Here is a 21,466-nt window from a genome sequence, read left to right as displayed (position 1 = left end):
CATTGAGGAGAAAGAGACAAACCTTGAACCTGTAAGCTCCCTGGCCAGGGCTGGCGCCAGCGTTTCTGGCACCTGAGGCATGATACCTGCTCGCTGCCATGCTGCCGGGGCGCCTGGCTCACTGGGAGCCGAGCCAAGGTGGGCAGCAGTGGCAAAGGGGCGGAGAGGCAAGTGGGGCAGCCCACTTCCCCACTCGCCTCCCTGCTCGCTGCTGCACCGCCGGGGCACCCAGCTTACCGGGAGCTGAGCCAAGGTGGGCAGCAGCGGAGAAGGGGTGGAGAGGCGAGTGGGGCAGCCTGCTTCCCCACTCGCCTCCCTGCTCGCTGCCGTGCTGCCAGGGTGCCCAGCTTGCTGGGACCCGAGCCGAGGCAAGCAGCAGTGGCGAAGGGGTGGAGAGGCAAGCGGGGACAGTGCCTCTTTCTAAGTTCAGCACTTGCAGCAGCTGCCCCCACCACCTCAATGGACGTGCCGGCCCTGTCCCTGGCACAGGAAGATTGTTTCCTTATCTATCCCAAAATCCTCCAGCATGGCCATGAAACAGAACTCGGGCTGGCACATAAGAACAGCTCTGACTTCCAGCAACGAGGGCAGGAAACATGCACACAGTCCCCAACCTGACAGTATCCTTGTGTGCGTATCCCTACCAGCACGATGGGTATTTTGCTTAAGTATAATAATTGTTGAGGCCTAAGATCCTGACACCGGAAAGCTATCTGAACAGCTGAACCTTGACCAGGGTCGTTAATGGGGGCAAGGAAAACATTGCTTGTTGGTCTTTCGAAAGAACAGCCGTGTGTCTAGGAGCACCTTCAGAATATGCCCCACAGCCTGGGCATGGGTAGCTTGGCAAGGCTAAGCAGATGGATAGCTCTGCCATCGGTCTGGCAAACATTGGCTCCTGAAGGAGCAAAGAGGAGGCTTCTTGCTGTCTTGGCTTCCTCAAAGGCAGAATTCTTATCTCAGTTCTGTTCGCTGCACCAAGCACCGCAGTGTCTGTGGGTGGGATAAGAACGCCAAAGGGACCCTGCCTTGGGAAGCTTTCCACCAGCATCCTACCAGCCTGCGGTCTTTCTCTTAGTGGTGTTTATTGCGCTAGGCTAGATTTTTCAGGACTGACAGAGAGATTTTTTAAATCTTATTTTTAAATAGACTTTTTAAACCCAAATTGAACCCTGTCCCTCCTCCCAGGGCATCCGCTAGCTTATTGCTGCCAAGAGGTAAACATAATTATCTATCTGGGAAAGGGAACGTTTTAGCATGTCTCCGCAAGAATCCCCATTTCCAAAATATCAACAGTCTCTATAAACATTCTCGGCTGATTTCTGGGGATTGCGTCACTCGTTCTGCCTCTGAAATCTGATCACAGGGATAAACCGAGGGGAACTCTAAGTCATGCCTGGTCCACACGCGCAGCTCCACAATGGGATGATAGAACCCCGAGCTGGAGGAGCAGACTTTCCACTTCAGACAGGGAGATCCCAGTTTAAATGCTCCTTGCACAATTTTGGAAGTTGAATACTTCATTCTACCACCACCTTCCGGCCCCTGTACAGAACAGATCTCAGACCAAGCCACAAGTTCCTCCGGCTGATGAATGAATCCATGCAGGTCTCCGGCCATGATGAGTCTTTACAGTTGCTAAGGTCCTGGCAGGGCCTAGCGACCTCTTGGAATTGCACCCGATATCCAGACTACAGAGTTCAGTTCAGCTGGAGAAAAGGGCTGCTATGGAGGGTGGACTGCTTGGCATTACATCCCGCTAAGGTCCCTTCCTTTGCCAAACCTTGCCCTCCCGAGGCTCTACTCTGAAATCTCCAGGAATTTTCCAATCCAGAGGTGGCAGTTTCCAGTGTATAGCAAACATTTGCCCTGCCGCCGGCTCTATCATTTTAAACTACCCTTCCTGGCTAACATTGCACCTTCACCTATCAGACGTCTTGTGTAGAGAGACTCTGTGTGAAGGGGCTGTGAAAGGGAAACTTCAGCTCATTATATCGTCTCCAGGTCCAAGCCTGGCTCTGGAAGGCAGCTCCAGCCCATTGCCATTCCTCTCTGCCCTCTGGTTGTGATCCCACACAGTTTTAGATTGGAGAGGTGAAATTGACAAAGCCTTTAGGAAGGCAAAGATGAAATTAACAAACCCTCTGAGGAGCGATCTCTGCCAGCTCTATCTTTTTAAACTATGTTTCCTGGCTAACATTGCATCTCCCTACACTTGATGAACACGCAGCGAGGCATCTCGTTTAGAGAGAGACTGTGTCCTACCCTGTTCCATTCCAGGAGAGGAGTTGGGCTGATGATGGACTTGAGTTGCCAGCACTAAGCTAAACTCTTTAAACTGCTTCTTTCCCAGTTAGTTGAAAGTGAACTCTTTTTTTCCAGTTGAGTCACCACAACTGCCCACTGACAGCACGTTGCCATTTGGGGAGAGCTGACATGCCTGGGCGGCTGTTTTTTCACCTCGACTTTTCTCATCGGGTCTTGGCAGGTGACAAATCTATCAGTTGTGCAGGGCAAAGCCAAGCAAACATTTCTTTTCTTCTCTCTTCTTGCTTCTCTGATATAATCACACTCAAATTCACACACACCATTTAAAAAAAACACAAATAAACATTGCGAAGATACAATGGAAATCTTTTCCTGCTTGTCGAAGAATTGACAAGCAAACATTCAAGGACAGCAAAAGCAGGGGGCATAGAAGCATTTTAACAAACCGATTGGGAATCTTGGCCCGTAGCTTTGGGAAAAGAAACCAGCAGTGCACAAAAATACTTTCTCACACCTTCATGTCTGTTTAAAGAAAAGAAACCACACTTGACTTTGTTTATACAGAGATGATCCCCTGAACGCAACAGCTGTGTGCACGCACTCAACCACTAAAGCTCTCCTAAGCAGTACTGAGGACACAGCCACAGCACACAATTCTGGTGGGTCTAACTAGCCATTTAGTTTTGGAATGGCCTTTTAAGACCAGGGTTGCAGAGGCAGGCAGTGGCAAACCACCTCGGTTAGTTTCCTGCCATGAAAATCCACAAGGGGGTCGCCATAAGTCAGCTATAACTTGAGGGCACTCTCCTCCTCCATTAAATTGAATATCAAGAGACTCATGTCCCCATCGCATGCCAGCATGTTCTGCATTCTTTTTTCGGACCAAGGCCGTTTTCACACTGCTTACCTTCTCTCGGAATGACCCGGAACATTGCGCAAAAACCACGGATGATCACGTTTTCTCGTGCGAGATTTGTGCGATGTCGCCCAAATCTCGCATGAGAAAACTCGATCTTCCATGTTTTTTGTGTGATGTTCCGGGTCGTTCCAAGAGAAGGTAAGCAGTGTGAAAACGGCCTAAATTTGTGGCAATTTCTTTTTTAAAGTGTGGGACCATTTGACAGTCATTCCATCTTCCCTGAAGACAGGAGGTACTGCCTATTCCTGTAGGAATCGGTATAAGGGGGTCTGTTTAATATTTTATGTCCCTCTTTAATCTGCCTTTGATTTGTAATGTTTATGACATTTCTTTTAAAAGAACTAGTCATTCCGTCTTCCACGGAACCCTGGAGATTGTAGTTCCATAGAAAGGGGATTAACAGAATTCTCAGCACCTTGGCAAACTGCAATTGCCCGTATTTGCTGGCATCTTAGCAAAAGTAGTACAAAATGACTGGACATTTGTGGTCTATACAGGGCCTCAACCTTGCCTTGGGGAACAAGATTTTGGCCGTACAAGTTGCCCATTTCACTTCTTTTTAGATATATAGCCTCAAAATAGAATTATCACTAACTGTTGCCTTCCTGGAAGATCTGGGGTTCAACTGGGAATCTCATAGTCTGTGAATGGGACCTTCTAGGGTTGCCATCCTCCAGATGGTGCAAATATACAGGGCAACCTCTCTAATGGAACATAAGGTGAAAACCAAGAAAGGCAAAATGTCCAATGTACAGAAAATAATGTAGTCAGTAAAATCACAATCAATGAATCACGCCCTCAAGTTGTGAGTCATTGATTGTGATTTTACTGAATACATTATTTTCCGTACATTGGACATTTTGCCTTTCTTGGTTTTCACCTTATCCTCCAGATGGTGTCTGGAGATCTTCCGGAATGACAATTGATCTCCAGGCCTCAGAGATTAGTTTCCTTGGAGAAAACAACTGCTTTGAAGGGTGGACTCTATGGCATTATACCCCCCACCCCATACCCATCCTCTCCAGTCTCCACTTCCCTCAAATATCCAGGAATTTCCAAACCTGGAGATGGCAACCTTAATGCATAACCTAAAAGACTACAGATGACTTGTTCTAACCAAACCCCCAAAGCTTTCTACAACTACAGAAGAAAATAAGGTCATTTGTCATTGGCTCCTGAAGCCATTTGAAACTTCTGGGTTGACCAGACCAGGAATACTTGCTACAAGTTCAGCGTTCTGTTTGAGCCCAGTCAAGAGGGCAGAAGCCCTCCCCACCCACACATACACTTCTTTTGCTGAGTTTCAAATCCCAACCTCACTTTAGCTCTGACCATTGGTTACCTGACTCAGTGACCCTTAGTTGGGAAACATTCCAAACTGGGCATCAAATTTGAACTCAATGAGGCTTATGTTTGGCTAGGGATCCTGACTGCGTTTTGCTATCTTTGGGGTATAGAGCAGGGGTCACTGGGTGTGTGTGTGGGGCGGGAAAGGGGAGGTAGTTGTGAATTTCCTGCATTGTGCAGGGGGCTAGACTAGATGACCCTGGAGATCCCATCCAACCCTACAATTCTATGGTTCTAAGGATCAGGACAATTTGCTAGCGAACACCAGAATAAGAGATTTTACTAGTGTGGTTAAAGTTGGTCTGAATCTTGAGGCACCAACCTCAGAAGAAAGACGCCGCTGTGGTCACTTGCTTTTTTAGCAACCAGACCTGTGAGATAACATGAGGAAGAGACCTTCAAGAGTCATTAAAAGTTGGGAGGGAGATGAGTATGGACACAACTTTGAAGAGGAGTTCACATCTTTACTGGGCTCATGATGAGAACATTACCAAAGTGGGGCCCTCTTCACAGCTTCCTCTGGTTCTTCTGGAAAGTAGAGCACTGAAGAACTCTGTTCCCATATAGTAAAGAGTCCAGTAGACCTTTGAGACTAACAAACTTTATTGTAGCATAAGATTTCGAGAACCACTGTTCTCTTCTGACGATGCATCTGACGAAGAGAGCTGTGGTTCTCGAAAGTTTACACTACAATAAAGTTGGTTAGTCTTAAAGGTGCTACTGGACTCTTCACGATTTTGCTACTACAGACTAACACGGCTAACTCCTCTGGATCTGTTCCCATACTGTCTCTGAACATGAGCCTTCTCCTTGATAAGATATAGAGGGGAATAAACAATTCTACATAATTTGCTGAGTCAGATAGAAGACACAGCCCACAGGAGGGTCCATGGCTCAGTGGCAGAGCGCATGCTTTGTGGGCAGATGTTCCAGGCTCATTCTTTGGCATCTCCTATGAAAGAATCTTACATCATAGTAGTCGTCGTCGTCATCGTAGTAACTGTGCTTATATACCGCTCTTCTAGACAGATTAGTGCCTCGCCCAGAGTGGTGAATAAGTTAATGTTATTATTATCCCTACAATGCAGCTGGGGAGCTGGGGCTGAGTGGAGTGGCTTACCCAAGGCCACCTACTGAGTTCATGGCAGTAGTGGGATTCGAACCAGTAGAGTGCTGATTCGCAGCCGAACCACTTCACCACTGTGCTATCAAAGGAGTTGTTTACATCCCCCCCTCTCCTCCTCCCCCCTCCCTTCCCCTCTCCTCCTCTATATTTGACCAGTTTCCTTCTGCCCTCCATGCATCTGACGAAGAGAACGTGATTCTCGAAAGCTTATGCTAAAATTGGTTAGTCTTAAAGGTGCTACTGGACTCTTTTTTATATTCCACTGTGCTATGTAGCAGATGTTGCAAGAGACCTGCCTCTGCCTATGACCCTGGAGAGCTGCAGCCAGTCAGGGGAGACCATGCTGAGATGGTGAGATCAATTATCTGATTTGGTGTAAAGCAGCTTCCGATGCCCACCAGTGGCTCAATAGGAGAGGGCCTGCTTTGCCTTCCAGGCATCTCCGCTTCAAACCCTGGCATCTCCGATTAAAAGATCTCAGAGCAGGAGTTCCTCTCCCCTAGTGCCTGGAGAACTGCAATCACAATAGGCAATCTTGGGTTAGATGGGCCATTGGCCTGACTCTTTGTTCACATAGCCTCAGGATCTGAAATGTCAGTTGTCTTGGAGGGAGCCCTGGAGATGGATCTCTCCCTGACCCCCGACCGAAGGGCCTGCTCCTGATTTGGCCGGTGAACTGCAGTGTATCAGGTGGCGTCTGTGAGAATAACTTCTCCCTTGTTCTCTGGTGCCAGCTCAATGCTGTGTCAACAGGCAAAAGATAAACCTTCTTTCCTTGCTTGTCAATTGCTCCATCGCCTTGTCAGTAAAGCTTGCGGCCACAATTTGATGCCATTTGCATCTCCCGGAACGCTCTGATCCCCTCTCCGCGTCAATACTGCACACTGGGCGCATGTCAAGGCTTGTCTGCGGGAGGGAGCGTGCATGCCCTCTTGTGAAATGGACACATTCTTACTTTCCCAAGGAATCTTACCGTGATTTTTGTTCCTTGAGCACAGCTGGCAATTAGAGCCAGCCAAAAACAGTTCCAAGTACGACTCCGAATTGTTGTTGTTGTCATCTTTAAACTGGGGCAAGGTGCTTCGATAAACATGTTGCCAAGTGCAAAGATGCTGAGCACATGAGTGGGAGCATTTGCTCTGTGATCAAAGGCATTTGAGCAAACGCAGGGCAGGCTGGGACGTTCTGGAGAATTCTGAGCACACCCCACAGGGGCAGGCAGGACAACTGGAAATGGAAGTCCAGGGGTGTCTTTAAGACTCACGGCAGTTATTCTTGCACAAGCTCTTCATGAGTCAAAGCTCACTTCTTCAGATGTCATGGGAAAGAAATCATTGTGGCGATTTGTATAAGAAAAATCAAGAACAAGGGAGAAGAAAGAGGAGTCAGAGCAGAGAGAGACCTGGTATGAACCGTTTCATAAATCTTTCAGGTGTGATACTGTGATTTCTTGTGTAAGGGGCTGGAAAAGTGTTGCCAGATCCAGGTTGGAAATTTCCTGGATATTTGGGTGGTGGAGGGGTGGGCGGAATTTGAGGGGGAGGGACCTCAGTGGGGTATAATGCCATCGCCTTCACCCTCCAAAGCTGCCATTTTCTCCAATGGAAATTATCTTTGTCATCTGGAGATACGCTGTAATTCCTGGAGATTGACAAAACTAGGCTGTTACCAGTTTGGATACTACACACGTAACAGTCAGAGGTTCCAGTCTCACATGGGCTACAGATACACTAATTGAAGATCTTATTTGAAGAGAAGTGGTATAAAAATAGAATAAATAAATAAAAATATATAATGAAGAAGGGTAAACACAACTAATCAAAGAAGCCTGAGGCATAAGAAAAATTAATAGCACTAACGGGACTCAGTATGATACAGCATGTTAAGAAGAGCCAGGACTTTTTTTCAGCTGGAACATGGTGGAACGGAGTTCCGGAACCTCTTGAAAATGGTCACATGGCTGGTGGCCCCGCCCCCTGACCTCTAGACAGAGGGGAGTTTAGATTGCCCTCCACGCCGCTCCAGCCCCTCAGGGGGCGGGGCCACCAGCCATGTGACCATTTGCACCGAGGGCGATTTACACTTTAAAAAAATCCCCCCTTGTTCCAGCTGACCCAAAGTGACGTCGTTGTGCGGTTGTGGGAGCATGCGCGCAGTTTGCGCATGCGCATGTGGTACTAGGGGTACCACCTCCCGCCAAGAGTTGCCCCCTGTGCTGGCAACCCACTGAGTTCCACCACCTCTTTTCCCAGAAAAAAAGCACTGAGAACAGCCAATTAAAGTCTCCAGAAGTGATTCCTCTTGAGCATTAGAAATGACAGGCCTTTGTGTGCCTTGGAAGAAAGCCAGCCAATACATCCAGGCTGGCTGTCAGAGGCCAACTGAGTACCGCTAGGGTTAGGTCCGAACTCCTGGGAGAGAAGCAAAGGTAGTGGTGATAGGATGGGGTGTGTAGCTTTTGCAGGCTACATGGGACACGAGAGGGGGTGTTATTTATTTATTTATTTATTTATTTATTTATTTATTTATTTATTTATTTATTTATGTCATTTATAGTCCACCTTTCTCACTGAGACTCAAGGCGGATTACATAGTGTGAGATTAGTACAATCAGTATCAAGGACATTTCCATACAGTGTTAAGGACATTTTAAGGTCATAGGATTTTACAGTGTTAAGGTCATAGGATTTTACAAAGACATAGCATAAGCAAGGATCCAATACAGAGTTGAAGAATTGCTGAAACAGAACATAATCAATTCTAAGACTGACATAGATAACATGAAGCACAGGTAGCACAGTACATATCCGAGCAACAGATAATATGCAAGGCAACAGTGGTGAAGTCTGTGGTCCCTAACTCATTAGCGAAGCATTTGAGACCCCCTCCCTATAAAACTTCCCTCCTGAGTAAAAAGCCTTTTTGAATAATTCAGATTTGCATCTTTGTGGAAAGCCAGGAGAGTGGGGGCTCTCCTGACCTCCTTAGGCAGGCTGTTCCACAGGATAGGGGCCACCACAGAGAAAGCCCATGTATGGGCTGTTGTTGATTTTGCCCATGTGCAGGCTGGCACCTGCAAGAGACCCTGTTCAGATGAGCGAAGCTGCCATGGAGGGACATAAGAGGTGAGGCAATCTCGTATGTATGCTGGGCCAAGGCCGTGAAGAGCTTTGTATATAATAACCAATACCTTGAATTGAGCAATGTGCAAGAGGATACAAAATGTGCAATTGTGTGTGTGTGTATATATAGAGCTCTAAAAGGTCATTTGTGCAGTTCAAAAACTCAGCTCATGCAAAAAAGTTGTCTTCTATTAACAGGTGTAGAAAGTGCTTGATAACCACATGAAGAATACGGCGAGTTTTCTCAGAGTCTCTACCCATTTCTGTTCTCCCAGCCAAAGAAATCCACTGCAGACTCAAGACTCTCCACAAAGATTTTGCCAGTGTTTCAAAGAGGAAGGAATTCTTTGCAGAACGTGGGGGTCCCTTTCCTGACAAGTCACGCAACGCTTTTAATTTTCTGATAAGGGCAGTGGCGTCCAAAAATTTTGAATGTGACATTCTTTACAAAGACATGGGTGGGGGGAGCTACATAAAACATCTTTGCCTGGTATGTCCCCCCCATGATCAGATTTTTATATTCCCTCACTCCAGCAAAAGACTTGCTAGAGTTCATAGTGCCTTTCATGTGAACCCTGAATATAATCCTCTCCTGCAGTCATGTCAAATGCCTAGTTACAAGGATTTCTCCTGCTCTTTGCAGGTTTGTAAATGACATGGAATGTGAACACATGGGTGGAGACAGGACACTGTTATTTTATATGACTGTAGCAGCAAGAATATTGTATGCATAATACTGGAAACAAGAAGACATACCAGAAGTGGAAGAATGGATTCAAAAATTGTTGTACGTGGAGGAGATGGACAAAATGACAAGAAAGTTGAGGGAGCAAAATCCAAACGAATTTCTAACTGATTGGAGGAAATTTAAGGACTATCTGTAAAATAAGTGGGATGTGAGAGGACAATCGTGGACTTTAGAGAACTACTAAGAGGTGTGGAGAATGTATATGAACTTTACCTTTGATAATAGGGACTATAGTGTGAATAGAGGTAATGATAAGAAATAAAGGGGTTCTAGTGCTGTTGGAAGTCAAAAAGGGAAAAGGGGGAGGGGGAAGGGATGGGGGGCATATATATCAACTTGAAGGGTAAATGAAATTGTATATTTTAAAGGAATGTATGTTAACCCATTCAATAAAAATGACTTTAATAAAAAAAAAAAGAATGTGAACACATGGGCCATTTCCGCATACGTTGAATAATGCACTTTCAATGCACTTCAGCAATCCTTTAGAACCGGATTTTTTGTTCCACACATGGAAAAGCAGTTCCAAATGTTCACTAAAGAGTATTGAAAGTGGATTATCCAACGTGTGTGGAAGCAGCCATGAACTCATACACGAACACCCAGGAAGCTGCTTTATACTGAACCAGACCATCAGTCCATCAAAGCCGCCATGGCTACCCAGGGACTGATCAGAGCTCTTTCACATCACCTACTGCCGGTTCTTTGAGCTGGAGATTGAACCTGGGACTTCTCACATCTTGCCTGGCAATGTTGATGAAGAATTGGTTGTAACATCTAACACGTCATCTTAGCCAGACTTTGTCTGGAGTTGTGCAAACCCTTATCTCCACTTGTAGTAAGTCCTGGTTTCAATTGTTAGATGTTAGTTGGCATATTCTGGCCTTTTAGTAGCATTGCACTAATATGTTTTAGTTTTTGATCGGTCCTGATGGACTTCTTTTAATTTTGCAAGTTAGTGTTTGTTATGAAATTATGTATCCACATATAGACTTGTTACACTCTTGCTGTATTTTATATGTGCTATATTCTGGTTGCTTTTATCTCATTCCTCTCTGGTCGCTGACTGTAGTAAAGAAAGATGAGATGGACCTGGGACATTTTGCATGCCAAGTAGATGCTTTATCATGGATCCATGGTCCCTGTCCCAAGGTCTAAGCAACAAAACATGTGCACACACACAAGAGACACAAACAGGTGCATTGTCACAGTGCATGCTACTTATTCAAATTACCATTATATACCGCTTTGCTGTTCAAAAAGTCCTTTTAAAAAACACTGCAGGCCAAGACAATGCCAAGCTCCTGTTCTTGGTGGACGAGACACAATAAGGTGGGAATCAAACTGGAAGCCGCTTTGAAAGGCACGAAGGTGGGCAGCTGGTCTAGAAGATGGCTCCGGGCAACAAGCCATTGCCCTATCTCTTACTAGAGTGATTGGCTCTCCAGAGTCACCTGACACATAGGACCAGGAGAATTCTGGTTTGTGCAACGGATTTGTATCCTGGCTTGCCGTGCTTTTTTGGTTTAAAATAATTCCAAAAAGTGAAGATCCAAGGATGCTGAACTCTACCTCTCAGACGTTTTGATCCCTCTGCGATCCTAGAGTTGCGCAGAGTCCATCCAAGCTCAGAAACGTTCCATTTCCCCCTGCCTGTTGAGTTCTCTTTGCTATCCACAACCCATGATACAATTTACATTTTAATAAAAGCATAGTTCTCAGTCAAGCAGCTGGCTGAGGAAACCTGAGCGAGCACACATCATGTTGACCCCACCGCGTCTTCTCAAGGTGGATTCGCCTGAATGGAGAAGAGCGTGACGAAACACATGACAGTTTCGTCTTTCAGTATCACTGCTCAAGGCTTTCAGAAGTGAGCGCTAAACCTGCACCTCATTGGCGGCAAAATAATTTCAGAATAAGCACTGAATATCCAGCTGAGGATCTAGTCCACCAAAATGGTGGTGGAAAGCGCCGTTAATTCGTAGCTGACTTACGGCACCCTCTACTGTGCTTTTCAAGACAAGAAACTAACAGGTGGTTTCCCATTGCCTGCCTCTGCGTAAAAACTCTGGCCCTCTTTGGAGGTCTTCCATCCAATTACTAACTTAGGCCGCCCCTGCTTAGTTTCTGAGATCTGACAAAATCAGGCTTACTTGGGCTATGCAGGTCAGGGCATCCACAAAAATACTCCAGCTCATTTCCATAGCCCTGGGTATGAAAAGGCTCCTTAAGCCTTCTTAAAGGAGCATTTGAGCATTGCCATTGCATACTGCACTTGTGTGCATTTCAACTCATGCATCACAAGGGGAAGCATTTCAAAGATTTATGATATGAATGTGCATTGTATCATAGCCAGAATGCACAGTGCACATGGGTAACATGGTAAAACCTGATAACAGTGGACATGATTCAGTCAAAGTTAAGCCTATTCAAGCCTATTCAAACCTGGTTGGTTTTCAATGGGAGTTTAAGCACGTGCTTAAAGCTCTTCCACAGGAGAAATTGGGTCTGGGAAAGTGCTCTCCTTCGACTGGATCACAGCCACTGTGATTTGGCATTGGCGGTGTAAGTCACCATTATGTGATCTGCCTGACGGTATCTAGCCCTCTCATGATTGCCAAAAATTGGCATCTACATCTTCTGCCTGAAAAAAATGACCTACTCCACAGTAATCCTTCTTCCAGTCAGGGCTTTTTTTCTGGGAAAAGAGGTGGTGGAACTCAGTGGGTTGCCCTCGCAGAAAATGGTCACATGGCCGGTGGCCCCGCCCCCTGATCTCCAGACAGACAGGCGTTTAGATTGCCCTCCGCACCACTCGGCAGCGCGGGGGGGGGGCAATCTAAACTCCCCTCTGTCTGGAGATCAGGGGGCGGGGCCACCAGCCATGTGACCATTTTCAAGACGTTCCGGAACTCCGTTCCACTGCGTTCCCGCTGAAAAAAAGCCCTGCCTACGGTCAAGGCAATAGCAGTGCTATTCTGTTTTAAGGTGGCCTTTCTGGTCCAAAAGAGACCAGAAGTAACTGGGCGCCTCTCCACCATCCTTAGATGCTGCTCCTCTGAGCTTCCAATTGCCATTCAAGAAGCCATTAGAGAGAGGGAAGGAAGCAATCCAGAATCTCTCTACTGTGCCCGGATCTGCTCCACCCAAGAAATATTTGCATTCCATTTTAACATCATTTGTACTGATTTTTTTTTTAAAATATCCCAAAAAGTTGCTTTGGGAGCCAATTTTTCACCGACCAGAGGGATAAAAATACGGTAAATAAATAAATGTATCTCCTGCTGCTATGATCATATAACCTGATGGTTAACTGCTAAACAGAGAGGGTGAAATCTCTGTGACTGCAAGCCTTCAGTGCAGGCAATCCACAACTGGATCTTTTGACATATAATTCAGCACCAAAAATCAGCTGCGGTGGGGTGGGAGGTTGAAGAGGAGATCCTCATTACGGATTGGGACCATGGGATGGGGGAAAGGGGGATTCATTCTTCTGCACATGCTCTTTCCTTGATTGAAATCTCCATCCAGCTGATTTATGTAAGGAAAACAAGGCAGGACATCTCATATTACGCCTGTCTTCTTTCCCTACTGCCCTGACCTGTGTAGCCCAGGTGAGCCTGATCTCATCAGATCTCAGAAGGTAAGCCGGGTTAGCCTTGGATGGGAGACCTCCAATGAAGACCAGGGTTGCAGAGGCAGGCAATGACAAACCACCTCTGTTAGTCTCTTGCCTTGAAAACCCCACCAGGGGTTGCCATAAGTCAGCTGTGACTTGAGGGCACTCTCCTCCACTCTTTCCCTACTAGGGCTTTTAAAAAGTAAAGGTAGTCCCCCGCGCAAGCACCGAGTCATTACTGACCCATGGAGGACGTCGCCTCACGACATTTTCTTGGCAGACTTTTTGTTACAGGGTGGTTTGCCGTTGCCTTCCCCAGTCATCCACACTTTGCCCCCAAAGAACAGTTTTATGTTATGGGGAGGAGAATTTAGCAAACAGTTCATATTGCAGTCTTCATCCCAATTACTGTGAAATTGCAAGTTTTGTAGCTGAATTACATATCTGGGGAGCAATACCATTTTTAAAAAATTTATTTTAAAATTGTGATGTGAAACTTCTCAGAAAAATGGTTTCCTTGCTTTGACTACATCTCAAATTACACACCATCAGAGATCTCCAAACCAGAAAAGTACATGGGCTTTGTATTCTATTAACATCTGTAATACATCTCTCCCCAGATGCAGGAGTATTTTTAACAATTAGTAAATAATGTCTTAGTTGAAATGTTGAATGTTTAATTATGTTCTGTTGTATAAAATGGTGAGGTTTTTTTTTAATTAATTTTTTTTTTAAATGGTGGTGGGAGGTGGGAGAAATGGCAGCCGTGGGGGCTGTGGCAGGAAAGTGGGTGCCTCAAATGCCTCTGTTCCATGGAGGATTATTTCCCTGGGAAATCAGACCTCACATCCCCATAGCAGTTGTGATAGCCCTGCCAAAGAGATGCTTTCAGTGTTTGGTCGGTTACTTCACATTTATAAAAGGCAAATGGAAAAAAAGGATGCATTTCCTTCCAAGTGGAAATTGTTTGCTTTGCTGTGGCCATCTTTGTAATATTTCATTTATGAATCACTGATTGACATTTGATTCATAGTGACTAATGCTGACAGAGGCATTGGAAATCTTCTCTGCTGGAAATTTACTAGCCCGATGCAATTACCAGTTACATTTCTTTAGCTCTGCATCTCTCTGTAGAATCAGAGGAGTTAGCCATGTTAGTCTGTAACTACAAAATAGTAAAGAGCCCAGTAGCACCTTAAAAACTAACCAACTTCGTTGTTGCATAAGCTTTTGAGAACCACAACTCTCTTCGTCAGAAAGCTTCGTCGGGTTCTCGAAAGCTTATGTGACAATAAAGTTGGTTAGTCTTTAAGGTGCTACTGGACCCTTTACTTCTCTGTAGAATGGTGCTCTCGTTTCATTGCCATCCTCGATATAGCTATTTTCAAACCCATGTTTCTACCAAGGAGCTCAGGGTAGCATATCTGATTCCCCCCTTTAATCTTTTTATCCTCACAACAGCACTGCAAGGTAGGTTAGGTTCTGAGAGGGTGGTTGGTTCCAAATCACTCAGTGAGCTTCATAGCTGAGTAAGGATTTGAGGCCTGATCTCCCCAAGTTCTAGATATATGTTGCAACCCCACAACACCCTGGTTGCCTGCTATGGCTTCACATGGCAGTCAGAGGCTAATTCTTAGGAACTCTCTCTATCCTGACCGTAACCTTGCCAGGTTGTGGGTACCAAACAACGACCCTCGGGACTGATTAAACATTCAATGAACCTTAATTAGCATCAATCTTCTCATATATCAAAGTGCTCAGTGCAATAAATATATAACATTAATCCTAATACAAAAATATCAGTTCATATCCAAAAGTTCATTCTACCATCAAGCTCAGAGAAAAATATAGAAATTTTAAACATAGACCGTGTCCTTCTAGGAGAGTCTCTCGTGTTGGAAAAGGAAGTCTCTTCATTCAATATAATTAGCATTTGTTCTTATATTCAGCAAAGATGACCCGAACACCGGGGACTCCTGCGTTACTAACAGTTCCATAAGTATGGATGTAGAAAGGATGATGTATCTTTAATTCTTTTTCAGGAGAAGAGCTGAAGAGGAGTGACCCGTAGGTTGTGGGTAGACACAAGTTTAATGAATTTCCTGGGAGTTATACATCTTTGGTTTGGAGAAGAAGCGCAACTGCACATTGGATAGGTGTGCAGAAAAATACAAGCGAGATCAGCAGTTGCCCTAACAGTTCACAAAAAGGCAAATGTGCTCTTTATAAAGGCATTGCCATTGGTATTCATTTACCCTGACATTGTTTATGGAAATGTTCTTGACACTGTATGGAAATGCCTGCCCTTGTCCTTGCCGCTGATGGTACTAATCCCACACTATGTAATCCGCCTGGAGTCTCAGTGAGAAAGGCAGAATATAAATAAATAAATAAATAAATAAATAAATAAATAAATAAATAAATAAATAAATAAATAAATAAATAAGGTGGTGAGATTTTGAGGAGCCCAGTTTAAACAAACTTGGAAAGTTTGCAAAGTGTGGGAGAAAGAGTTGGTTAGAATGCAGATGACTAAGACTGTCCGTTGCCTTCTAGCCAGGATCTAGTGGTGAAAATGCCTCTAGAAGAACAACACTAAAGAGAAGAAAGTTCCTCTGAGCATGTGCAAAGTACCCATGCCTTATCATGCAACAACCACGCATACCAGGGACTGAGAGGCAACGAGACTGGATCGCAAGTAATCGTCTTTGGCAGGCGTCAGGCTCCACGTCTCCCTTTCACGTGGTGGCCAGTTAAACTCAAATGTGGAAAACCCGAGTCTGGGCTTCGTCTTTGGCAGCCCATTGTGTGGCATTTAGAAGGCAACTATCTTTCTGCCTCAGTTCCTGCCTTGTAAAATTTGAATAATAATAACCTGCCACAAGTGGGTCCAAGCACTTTGGGAAAATTAAAGAGCAATGCAAATTCTAAACATCCGTGGTTATTACTGCCATAACTCTACTCAAGAGCCTTGTATATATCTACATTAGCTACATTTTTTTAAAAAAGAGTTCAGAACTCACATTTTTGCCAGTGCATATTCTGTGGCCGGAGGGAGCCGCTTTCCCCCCTCTCTCTGGTTTTGGGTTGCTCTTTGCTCCTGTATGTGATGAGAGACCCTCCAGATGCTCCCGTCGGCTTTTTTTAAAGTCCAGGTTCCCGCTGAATGACATGACGTTGTCACATCCTCTACCCACAAGCGCTCTCTAGATTCACCCCACCCCACCTCTTTACTGTGTGTTGCTCTTTGCCACAACACACAGAGTTCTTCCAAAGCGACAGCAACGGAGAAAATTTTGTGCATCAAAGACACTTTTAATCAGTGGAGCATTTTGTAAACACGCCTTTAAGGCCCAGGAAAAAGAAATGCCACTCAAGGAACTTTGCTTGGCCTTATTTTCCAGGCAGGGCTGTAGAATTCCCAGTTTGAAATCCCTCTTTGGAAGGATTGGGTTATATTCAAGGATCTGGGGCTCAAATGTTTCGTTAAAGGCCGTTGATGTGGCTCTCATTATTTACACCAGATGGAGGACCTGGCTGGGCAACATTCAACCATTTCAAAAGAGAGAACAAGTTTGGTTTGGTTTTGGTTTTATTTTGGACTCTTTACAAGAATCTGTAGTCCCTCAGGGCTGCTCAGCCAAGACTCGAGAGGAAGCACCTGTGAGAATGTCATGCATCGTTGGCCAAAAAGGACTTCGGTTGTACATGTTAAAAGATCACATTTCCTATTAGAGAAGGCAGTGGACAGGGGGATACAGTGCAGGGTTCGTCAGCCCTTAGTCAAGATGGCACTTTAAAAGGCAGAAATATTCAAACCTGAAACCGCCATGGCAGTTTCCGCCTAGACTGAGCCTGGCATTATTCAACTTGAACGCTCAGGGGCCAAGCCACGGCCTTCTTTTTACTGGCCCTGCTCCTGAACCATCAATAGCAGCCTGGCAGACAGACTTACTCTAGTACATTCTCCCCATCATTTTGTGTATGTGTCAGAAAAAAGCTTCTTCTTCTTAATGTCTGGAGGAGGAACCCCATTAGCCTATGGCAGCTGGAACAACCAAGAGTCTTGCTGTAGAGGTCCCAACCAAATGCGTCCGGGCCAGAGTTCCCAGCAATTCCTTAAACTTGAGTGCTGTATATCCTAGTGATTGTTCATGAGCCAGTATCTGATTTAAGAGAATTTGGATAATTCCGACGGGCTGAGGTAGTATTAAGACCATGGAAGGAAGGCAAGTGGAAAAGAAAACAATTGCAAGCCCTTTCTTTCTTTCTTTCTTTCTTTCTTTCTTTCTTTCTTTCTTTCTTTCTTTCTTTCTTTCTTTCTTTCTTTCTTTCTTTCTTTCTTTCTTTCTTTCTTTCTTTCTTTCTTTCTTTCTTTCTTTCTTTCTTTCTTTCTTGTATATTTACCCACAACATTCAGTCTAAAAGGCTCCAGGGCAGCTTTCAAAGTAAACTTTAAAACCAGCGGAAAACCGTTACCTATAACACCACCGCCAGTGAACCCAGAGTGAACAGAAATGTCATTAATAATAAACATCACTGGTAATAAATCCTCAAATATAAAATACAAAGATCCAAAAGGATTGATAGTACCTGGCAAATGACATGGGAGGATGGTACCCAAATTAAAAATGTGCTTCTGAGCATGTGTAGAGTGCCCTTTCCTAACCACCAAGAAATCAGAAAGCTTAATACTGAAATCCTTCTGGGGAAAAACCAGACCTGACAGGACCATCCATCTCCTTTTGTCTGTAAAATGCAAATTGCCGCTCATGCAGCCACAATTTGCCTCGAGGCCATGCGGGGAAGGGAGAGGGTTTAACCCTTCATCCTTCATTTAGTTTCATTAATTGAAACTTGGCTTCCCTGTGTTAAAGGGGCGAAAGAAGTGCTTTCAGAGGAGGTATTTTCTCTTTAAAATGGTAATAGCAAAGGGGGAGGCAGCTTTTATTAACAAAATAGTACAAAGGTTGAAGGGTTAAACTCCTTCTCCCTTCCCTGCATAGCCCAGCTGCAAACCGAGGCTGCACAAAATTAACATTTGCATTGGAAGGACTGACAACAATAGATGGCGATTATAAAATTCAAGGCAGCATACACGAGGGTGGGGGGGCTGGCTGCATCTGATGTCCTCTAACTCAGACAGTGGGACCTTTTAGTCAGTTAAAGCCTCATCTCTGCCACAGTACATTAACTCAAAAGTGTAAAGATGGAGCTCCAGGGCTCATCATAGCCTAAACAAACTATAGCTGAGAGTCTCTCTACACGAGATGCTGGGGCACATGTCTGTCAAGTGTTAGGAGATGCAATGTTAGCTGGGAAGTGTAGTTTTGAAAGACAGAGCCGGCAGAGATCGCCCTGGGGGGGATGGATTCTCTCATAGCCCTCCGCTGCCTCTGGTGTGCCAGGCTGTCTCCCCTTCCGGAGCTTTTACCCTGCCACCCTTGCCGCTTAAAATTTTTAAATTAACTGGACCTCAGCTGGGCAAAGGCTCCAGAAGGGGAGATGCCAGAGGTAGCAGAAGGCTGTGAGAGAATCTGTCCTCTCTGGAGCGATCTCCACTGACTCTGTCTTTCAAAACTACGCTTTCCAGCTAACATTGCATCTCCCGATACGTGAAGAAAACGTGTCAAAAGTATTGTGTAGAGAGACTGAATGGTGAAGATGAAGGCATGGGGGGAAGGCAAGGTCAGAGTTTATATCCAGGCACCCACTGCTTCAGACTAAAGGTAAAGGTAGTCCCCTGTGCAAGCACCGAGTCATTATTGACCCATGGGGGGGACGTCGTACCACGACGTTTTCTTGGCACACTTTTTATGGGGTGGTTTGCCATTGCCTTCCCCAGTCATCTACACTTTACCCCCAGGAAACTGAGTACTCATTTTACTGACCTCAGAAGGATGGAAGGCTGAGTCAACCTTGAGCCAGTTATTTGAACCCAGCTTCCGCCAGGATTGAACTCAGGTCACGAGCAGAGCTTGGGCTGCAGTACTGCCGCTTACCACTCTGTGCCACGGGGCATTATGAAAAAGAAGAAGAGCTTGGTAGAAGAAGAAGCTTGGTAGAAGAAGAGAAGATCTTTCTCTCAGGGCCAAGCTACAAGTGACAAATGACCCTTGAACGGCAAGTGGATCGAATGGAGAGCAAGTGGAGATGCAAGTGAACAGGGAGGAATACACTTGCTGTTCAAGTGTCATTCGTCACTTGTAGTTTGGCCCTCAGAGCCAAGCTACAAGTGACAAATTACACTTGCCTGGCAAGTGAAGAGACTCATGTGTATTCCTCCCTGTTCACTTGCACTCTACTCGGAGCCAAGCTACAAGTGACGCCTTACACAGGTTGGACACTTGTCAGCCTCCCTCAAGTTTTTATGGGAAATGTAGACGTCCTGGTTATACAGCTTGGCTCTCCATTACAGCTGCAAGACCAGGATGTATACATTTCCCATCAAAACTTGAGGGAAGCTGACAAGTGTCCAACCTGTGTCAGGCGTCACTTGTAGCTTAGCTCTCAATCACGTAGCAAGTGGAGCACAAGTGAACAGAGAGGAATACACGTGAGTCTGTTCGCTTGCCAGGCAAGTGTAATTCGTCACCTGTAGCTTGGCCCTCAGTGGCCAAGTTGGAGGAAAGTGCGCAGCAATTAGATGCGGCGCACTTTCCTCAGCAATTAGGTGCTTTCCGTAAAACTGCTTTGAAATCCAAGAGAATCCCAAAGCCGTCTGTAATGTGGCCTGCTTAAGCATCTCCTTGGAGTAGCCATTTGCCGCTTGGCCTGTATATATTCTCAGGAGTACTGAAACAATCAAGTCTCTCCCCGCCCCCCCCCCGCCCCCCGTTCTAGTACATTTCTGAAATGAGGAAGTTGCAAGGGGCACGTTGTCCACAGATTTTTTTTTTCTTTCAAAAAAGAGCATCCCACACGCTGGCTGGCCCAGCAGATGGTCAATCACCCGTGTCTGTGTTGTGTATACAGTCAGAAGATAAGCCCCAGAGGTACGTTGCCAAAAAACCCTCCCCCCAAACACATGTCAGCAGCAACACCTCCCCACAAACTGGTTGGGCAACGAGCTGAACTGAGGAAGCCAAAGAGCTGCTGCAGGTTTTGGGCTCCCTCGGCCACCAAAGGCTCTTCTCACGCATCGCCTGTTTTGTCCAGTGCTCAGCAGAGAACGCCCGTATGACAGGCTGGTCTGCCATCGCAAGATGGCGAGCTGCTTACCGTAAGAACTGTCCAGCAGTGACTGTTTTCTCAGTCACAAAGTTGTTGCCATCCTCACTGAACAATTAAACAACGCCTTTCAACTGCAAAGTGTTTTAAAAATGGTTTCCAGCCCAGAAAACTGAAAAGGGTCTGAGCTGTAGGAGAAAAGTTCTTGACGAGGAGGACATGACGGGTTCGGAAAAGGAGGGAGTTAGAGGCTGCTGTTTTTTCTCCAAGACAGCACTAAACTTTGGAATTCTTCCTCCCTTCAGCTTTGGAATGAAACAGGCAAAATTCAGCTTGTAGATTTGCTTCAAAATCCACTTCTGTCCTGCCACTCAGTGGGAGGAGAGGTGCAAACACCCAAGAATTAATATCTCCTGTTAGAGTAGGAATTTTTCTGCCCTTCAAATGTACTAGAGAGGCTACTGAGATTACACCAAACAGAGATGTCACTGGGCCAACCTTTACTGCGAGAATTTGCAAACGTCCATATTACGCAGGAGGACTCATCAGGAGAGGTTTTTTAAAAGCTAATTTGAGGTTGCAAAAAAAAAAAAGAGAGTAGTTTGATACAAATGGAAATATTTGGATTACTTCATTACATCACTGCATGGAAATGTCAACTATCCAGACTCCCCAGGTTCATTTTTCTGTTGTGATACCTCTAGAATTAGTGTGTATTGTCCCAATTAAAGGATACAAACAAGTATAAGCCAAAATACCTCTTTCTTTTGCCTCTGCTCTCTGGTTAGGAGCAGAGATTACAAGCGATGTCCTTTCTAAAAGTGGATTAGTGCCAGCAACAGATGCCCAGCAAACATGTCCTTGTATAACGCTCCTAGAACACAAATAGGCAAGGGCCAGTTTTTACTGCTTACCTTAACCTGCCAAACTCCTGGCCGATTGCTCGTGGCACAGGGGACAGAGGTGGAGATTTAATTCTTGGGGTTTTTTTCTGCCCACCACCCCAAAAGCTCCAGTTGATCACATGGTCCCCTCCCCCTATTTTATCCTCACACCAACCCTGCGAGGTAGGTTAGGATAATAAAGAGTGAGTAGCCCAAGGGCAACCAGTGAGCTTCAGGGCAGAACAGGGATTTGAACACAGGCC

At 45.4% G+C, this 21,466-nt stretch overlaps 1 protein-coding gene across 1 annotated transcript in view; it reads right to left on the bottom strand.

The window, feature by feature from the left end:
- POU2AF1 (POU class 2 homeobox associating factor 1) overlaps positions 1-16,236 on the bottom strand; it is a 32,052-nt gene extending 15,816 nt beyond the window's left edge. Inside the window, exon 1 of the mRNA XM_054998389.1 lies at positions 16,173-16,236. Coding sequence (XP_054854364.1) covers positions 16,173-16,188 — 16 coding nt within the window. The 5' untranslated portion in view covers positions 16,189-16,236. The remainder of the gene's footprint in view (positions 1-16,172) is intronic.
- Between the last annotated feature and the right edge of the window lie 5,230 nt (positions 16,237-21,466).

Source organism: Eublepharis macularius, chromosome 14 (assembly GCF_028583425.1).
Source record: "Eublepharis macularius isolate TG4126 chromosome 14, MPM_Emac_v1.0, whole genome shotgun sequence".
Classification (NCBI taxonomy): domain Eukaryota; kingdom Metazoa; phylum Chordata; class Lepidosauria; order Squamata; family Eublepharidae; genus Eublepharis; species Eublepharis macularius.
Note: the sequence above shows the minus strand (reverse complement) of the source record. Positions and strands in the feature narration are given on the sequence as shown.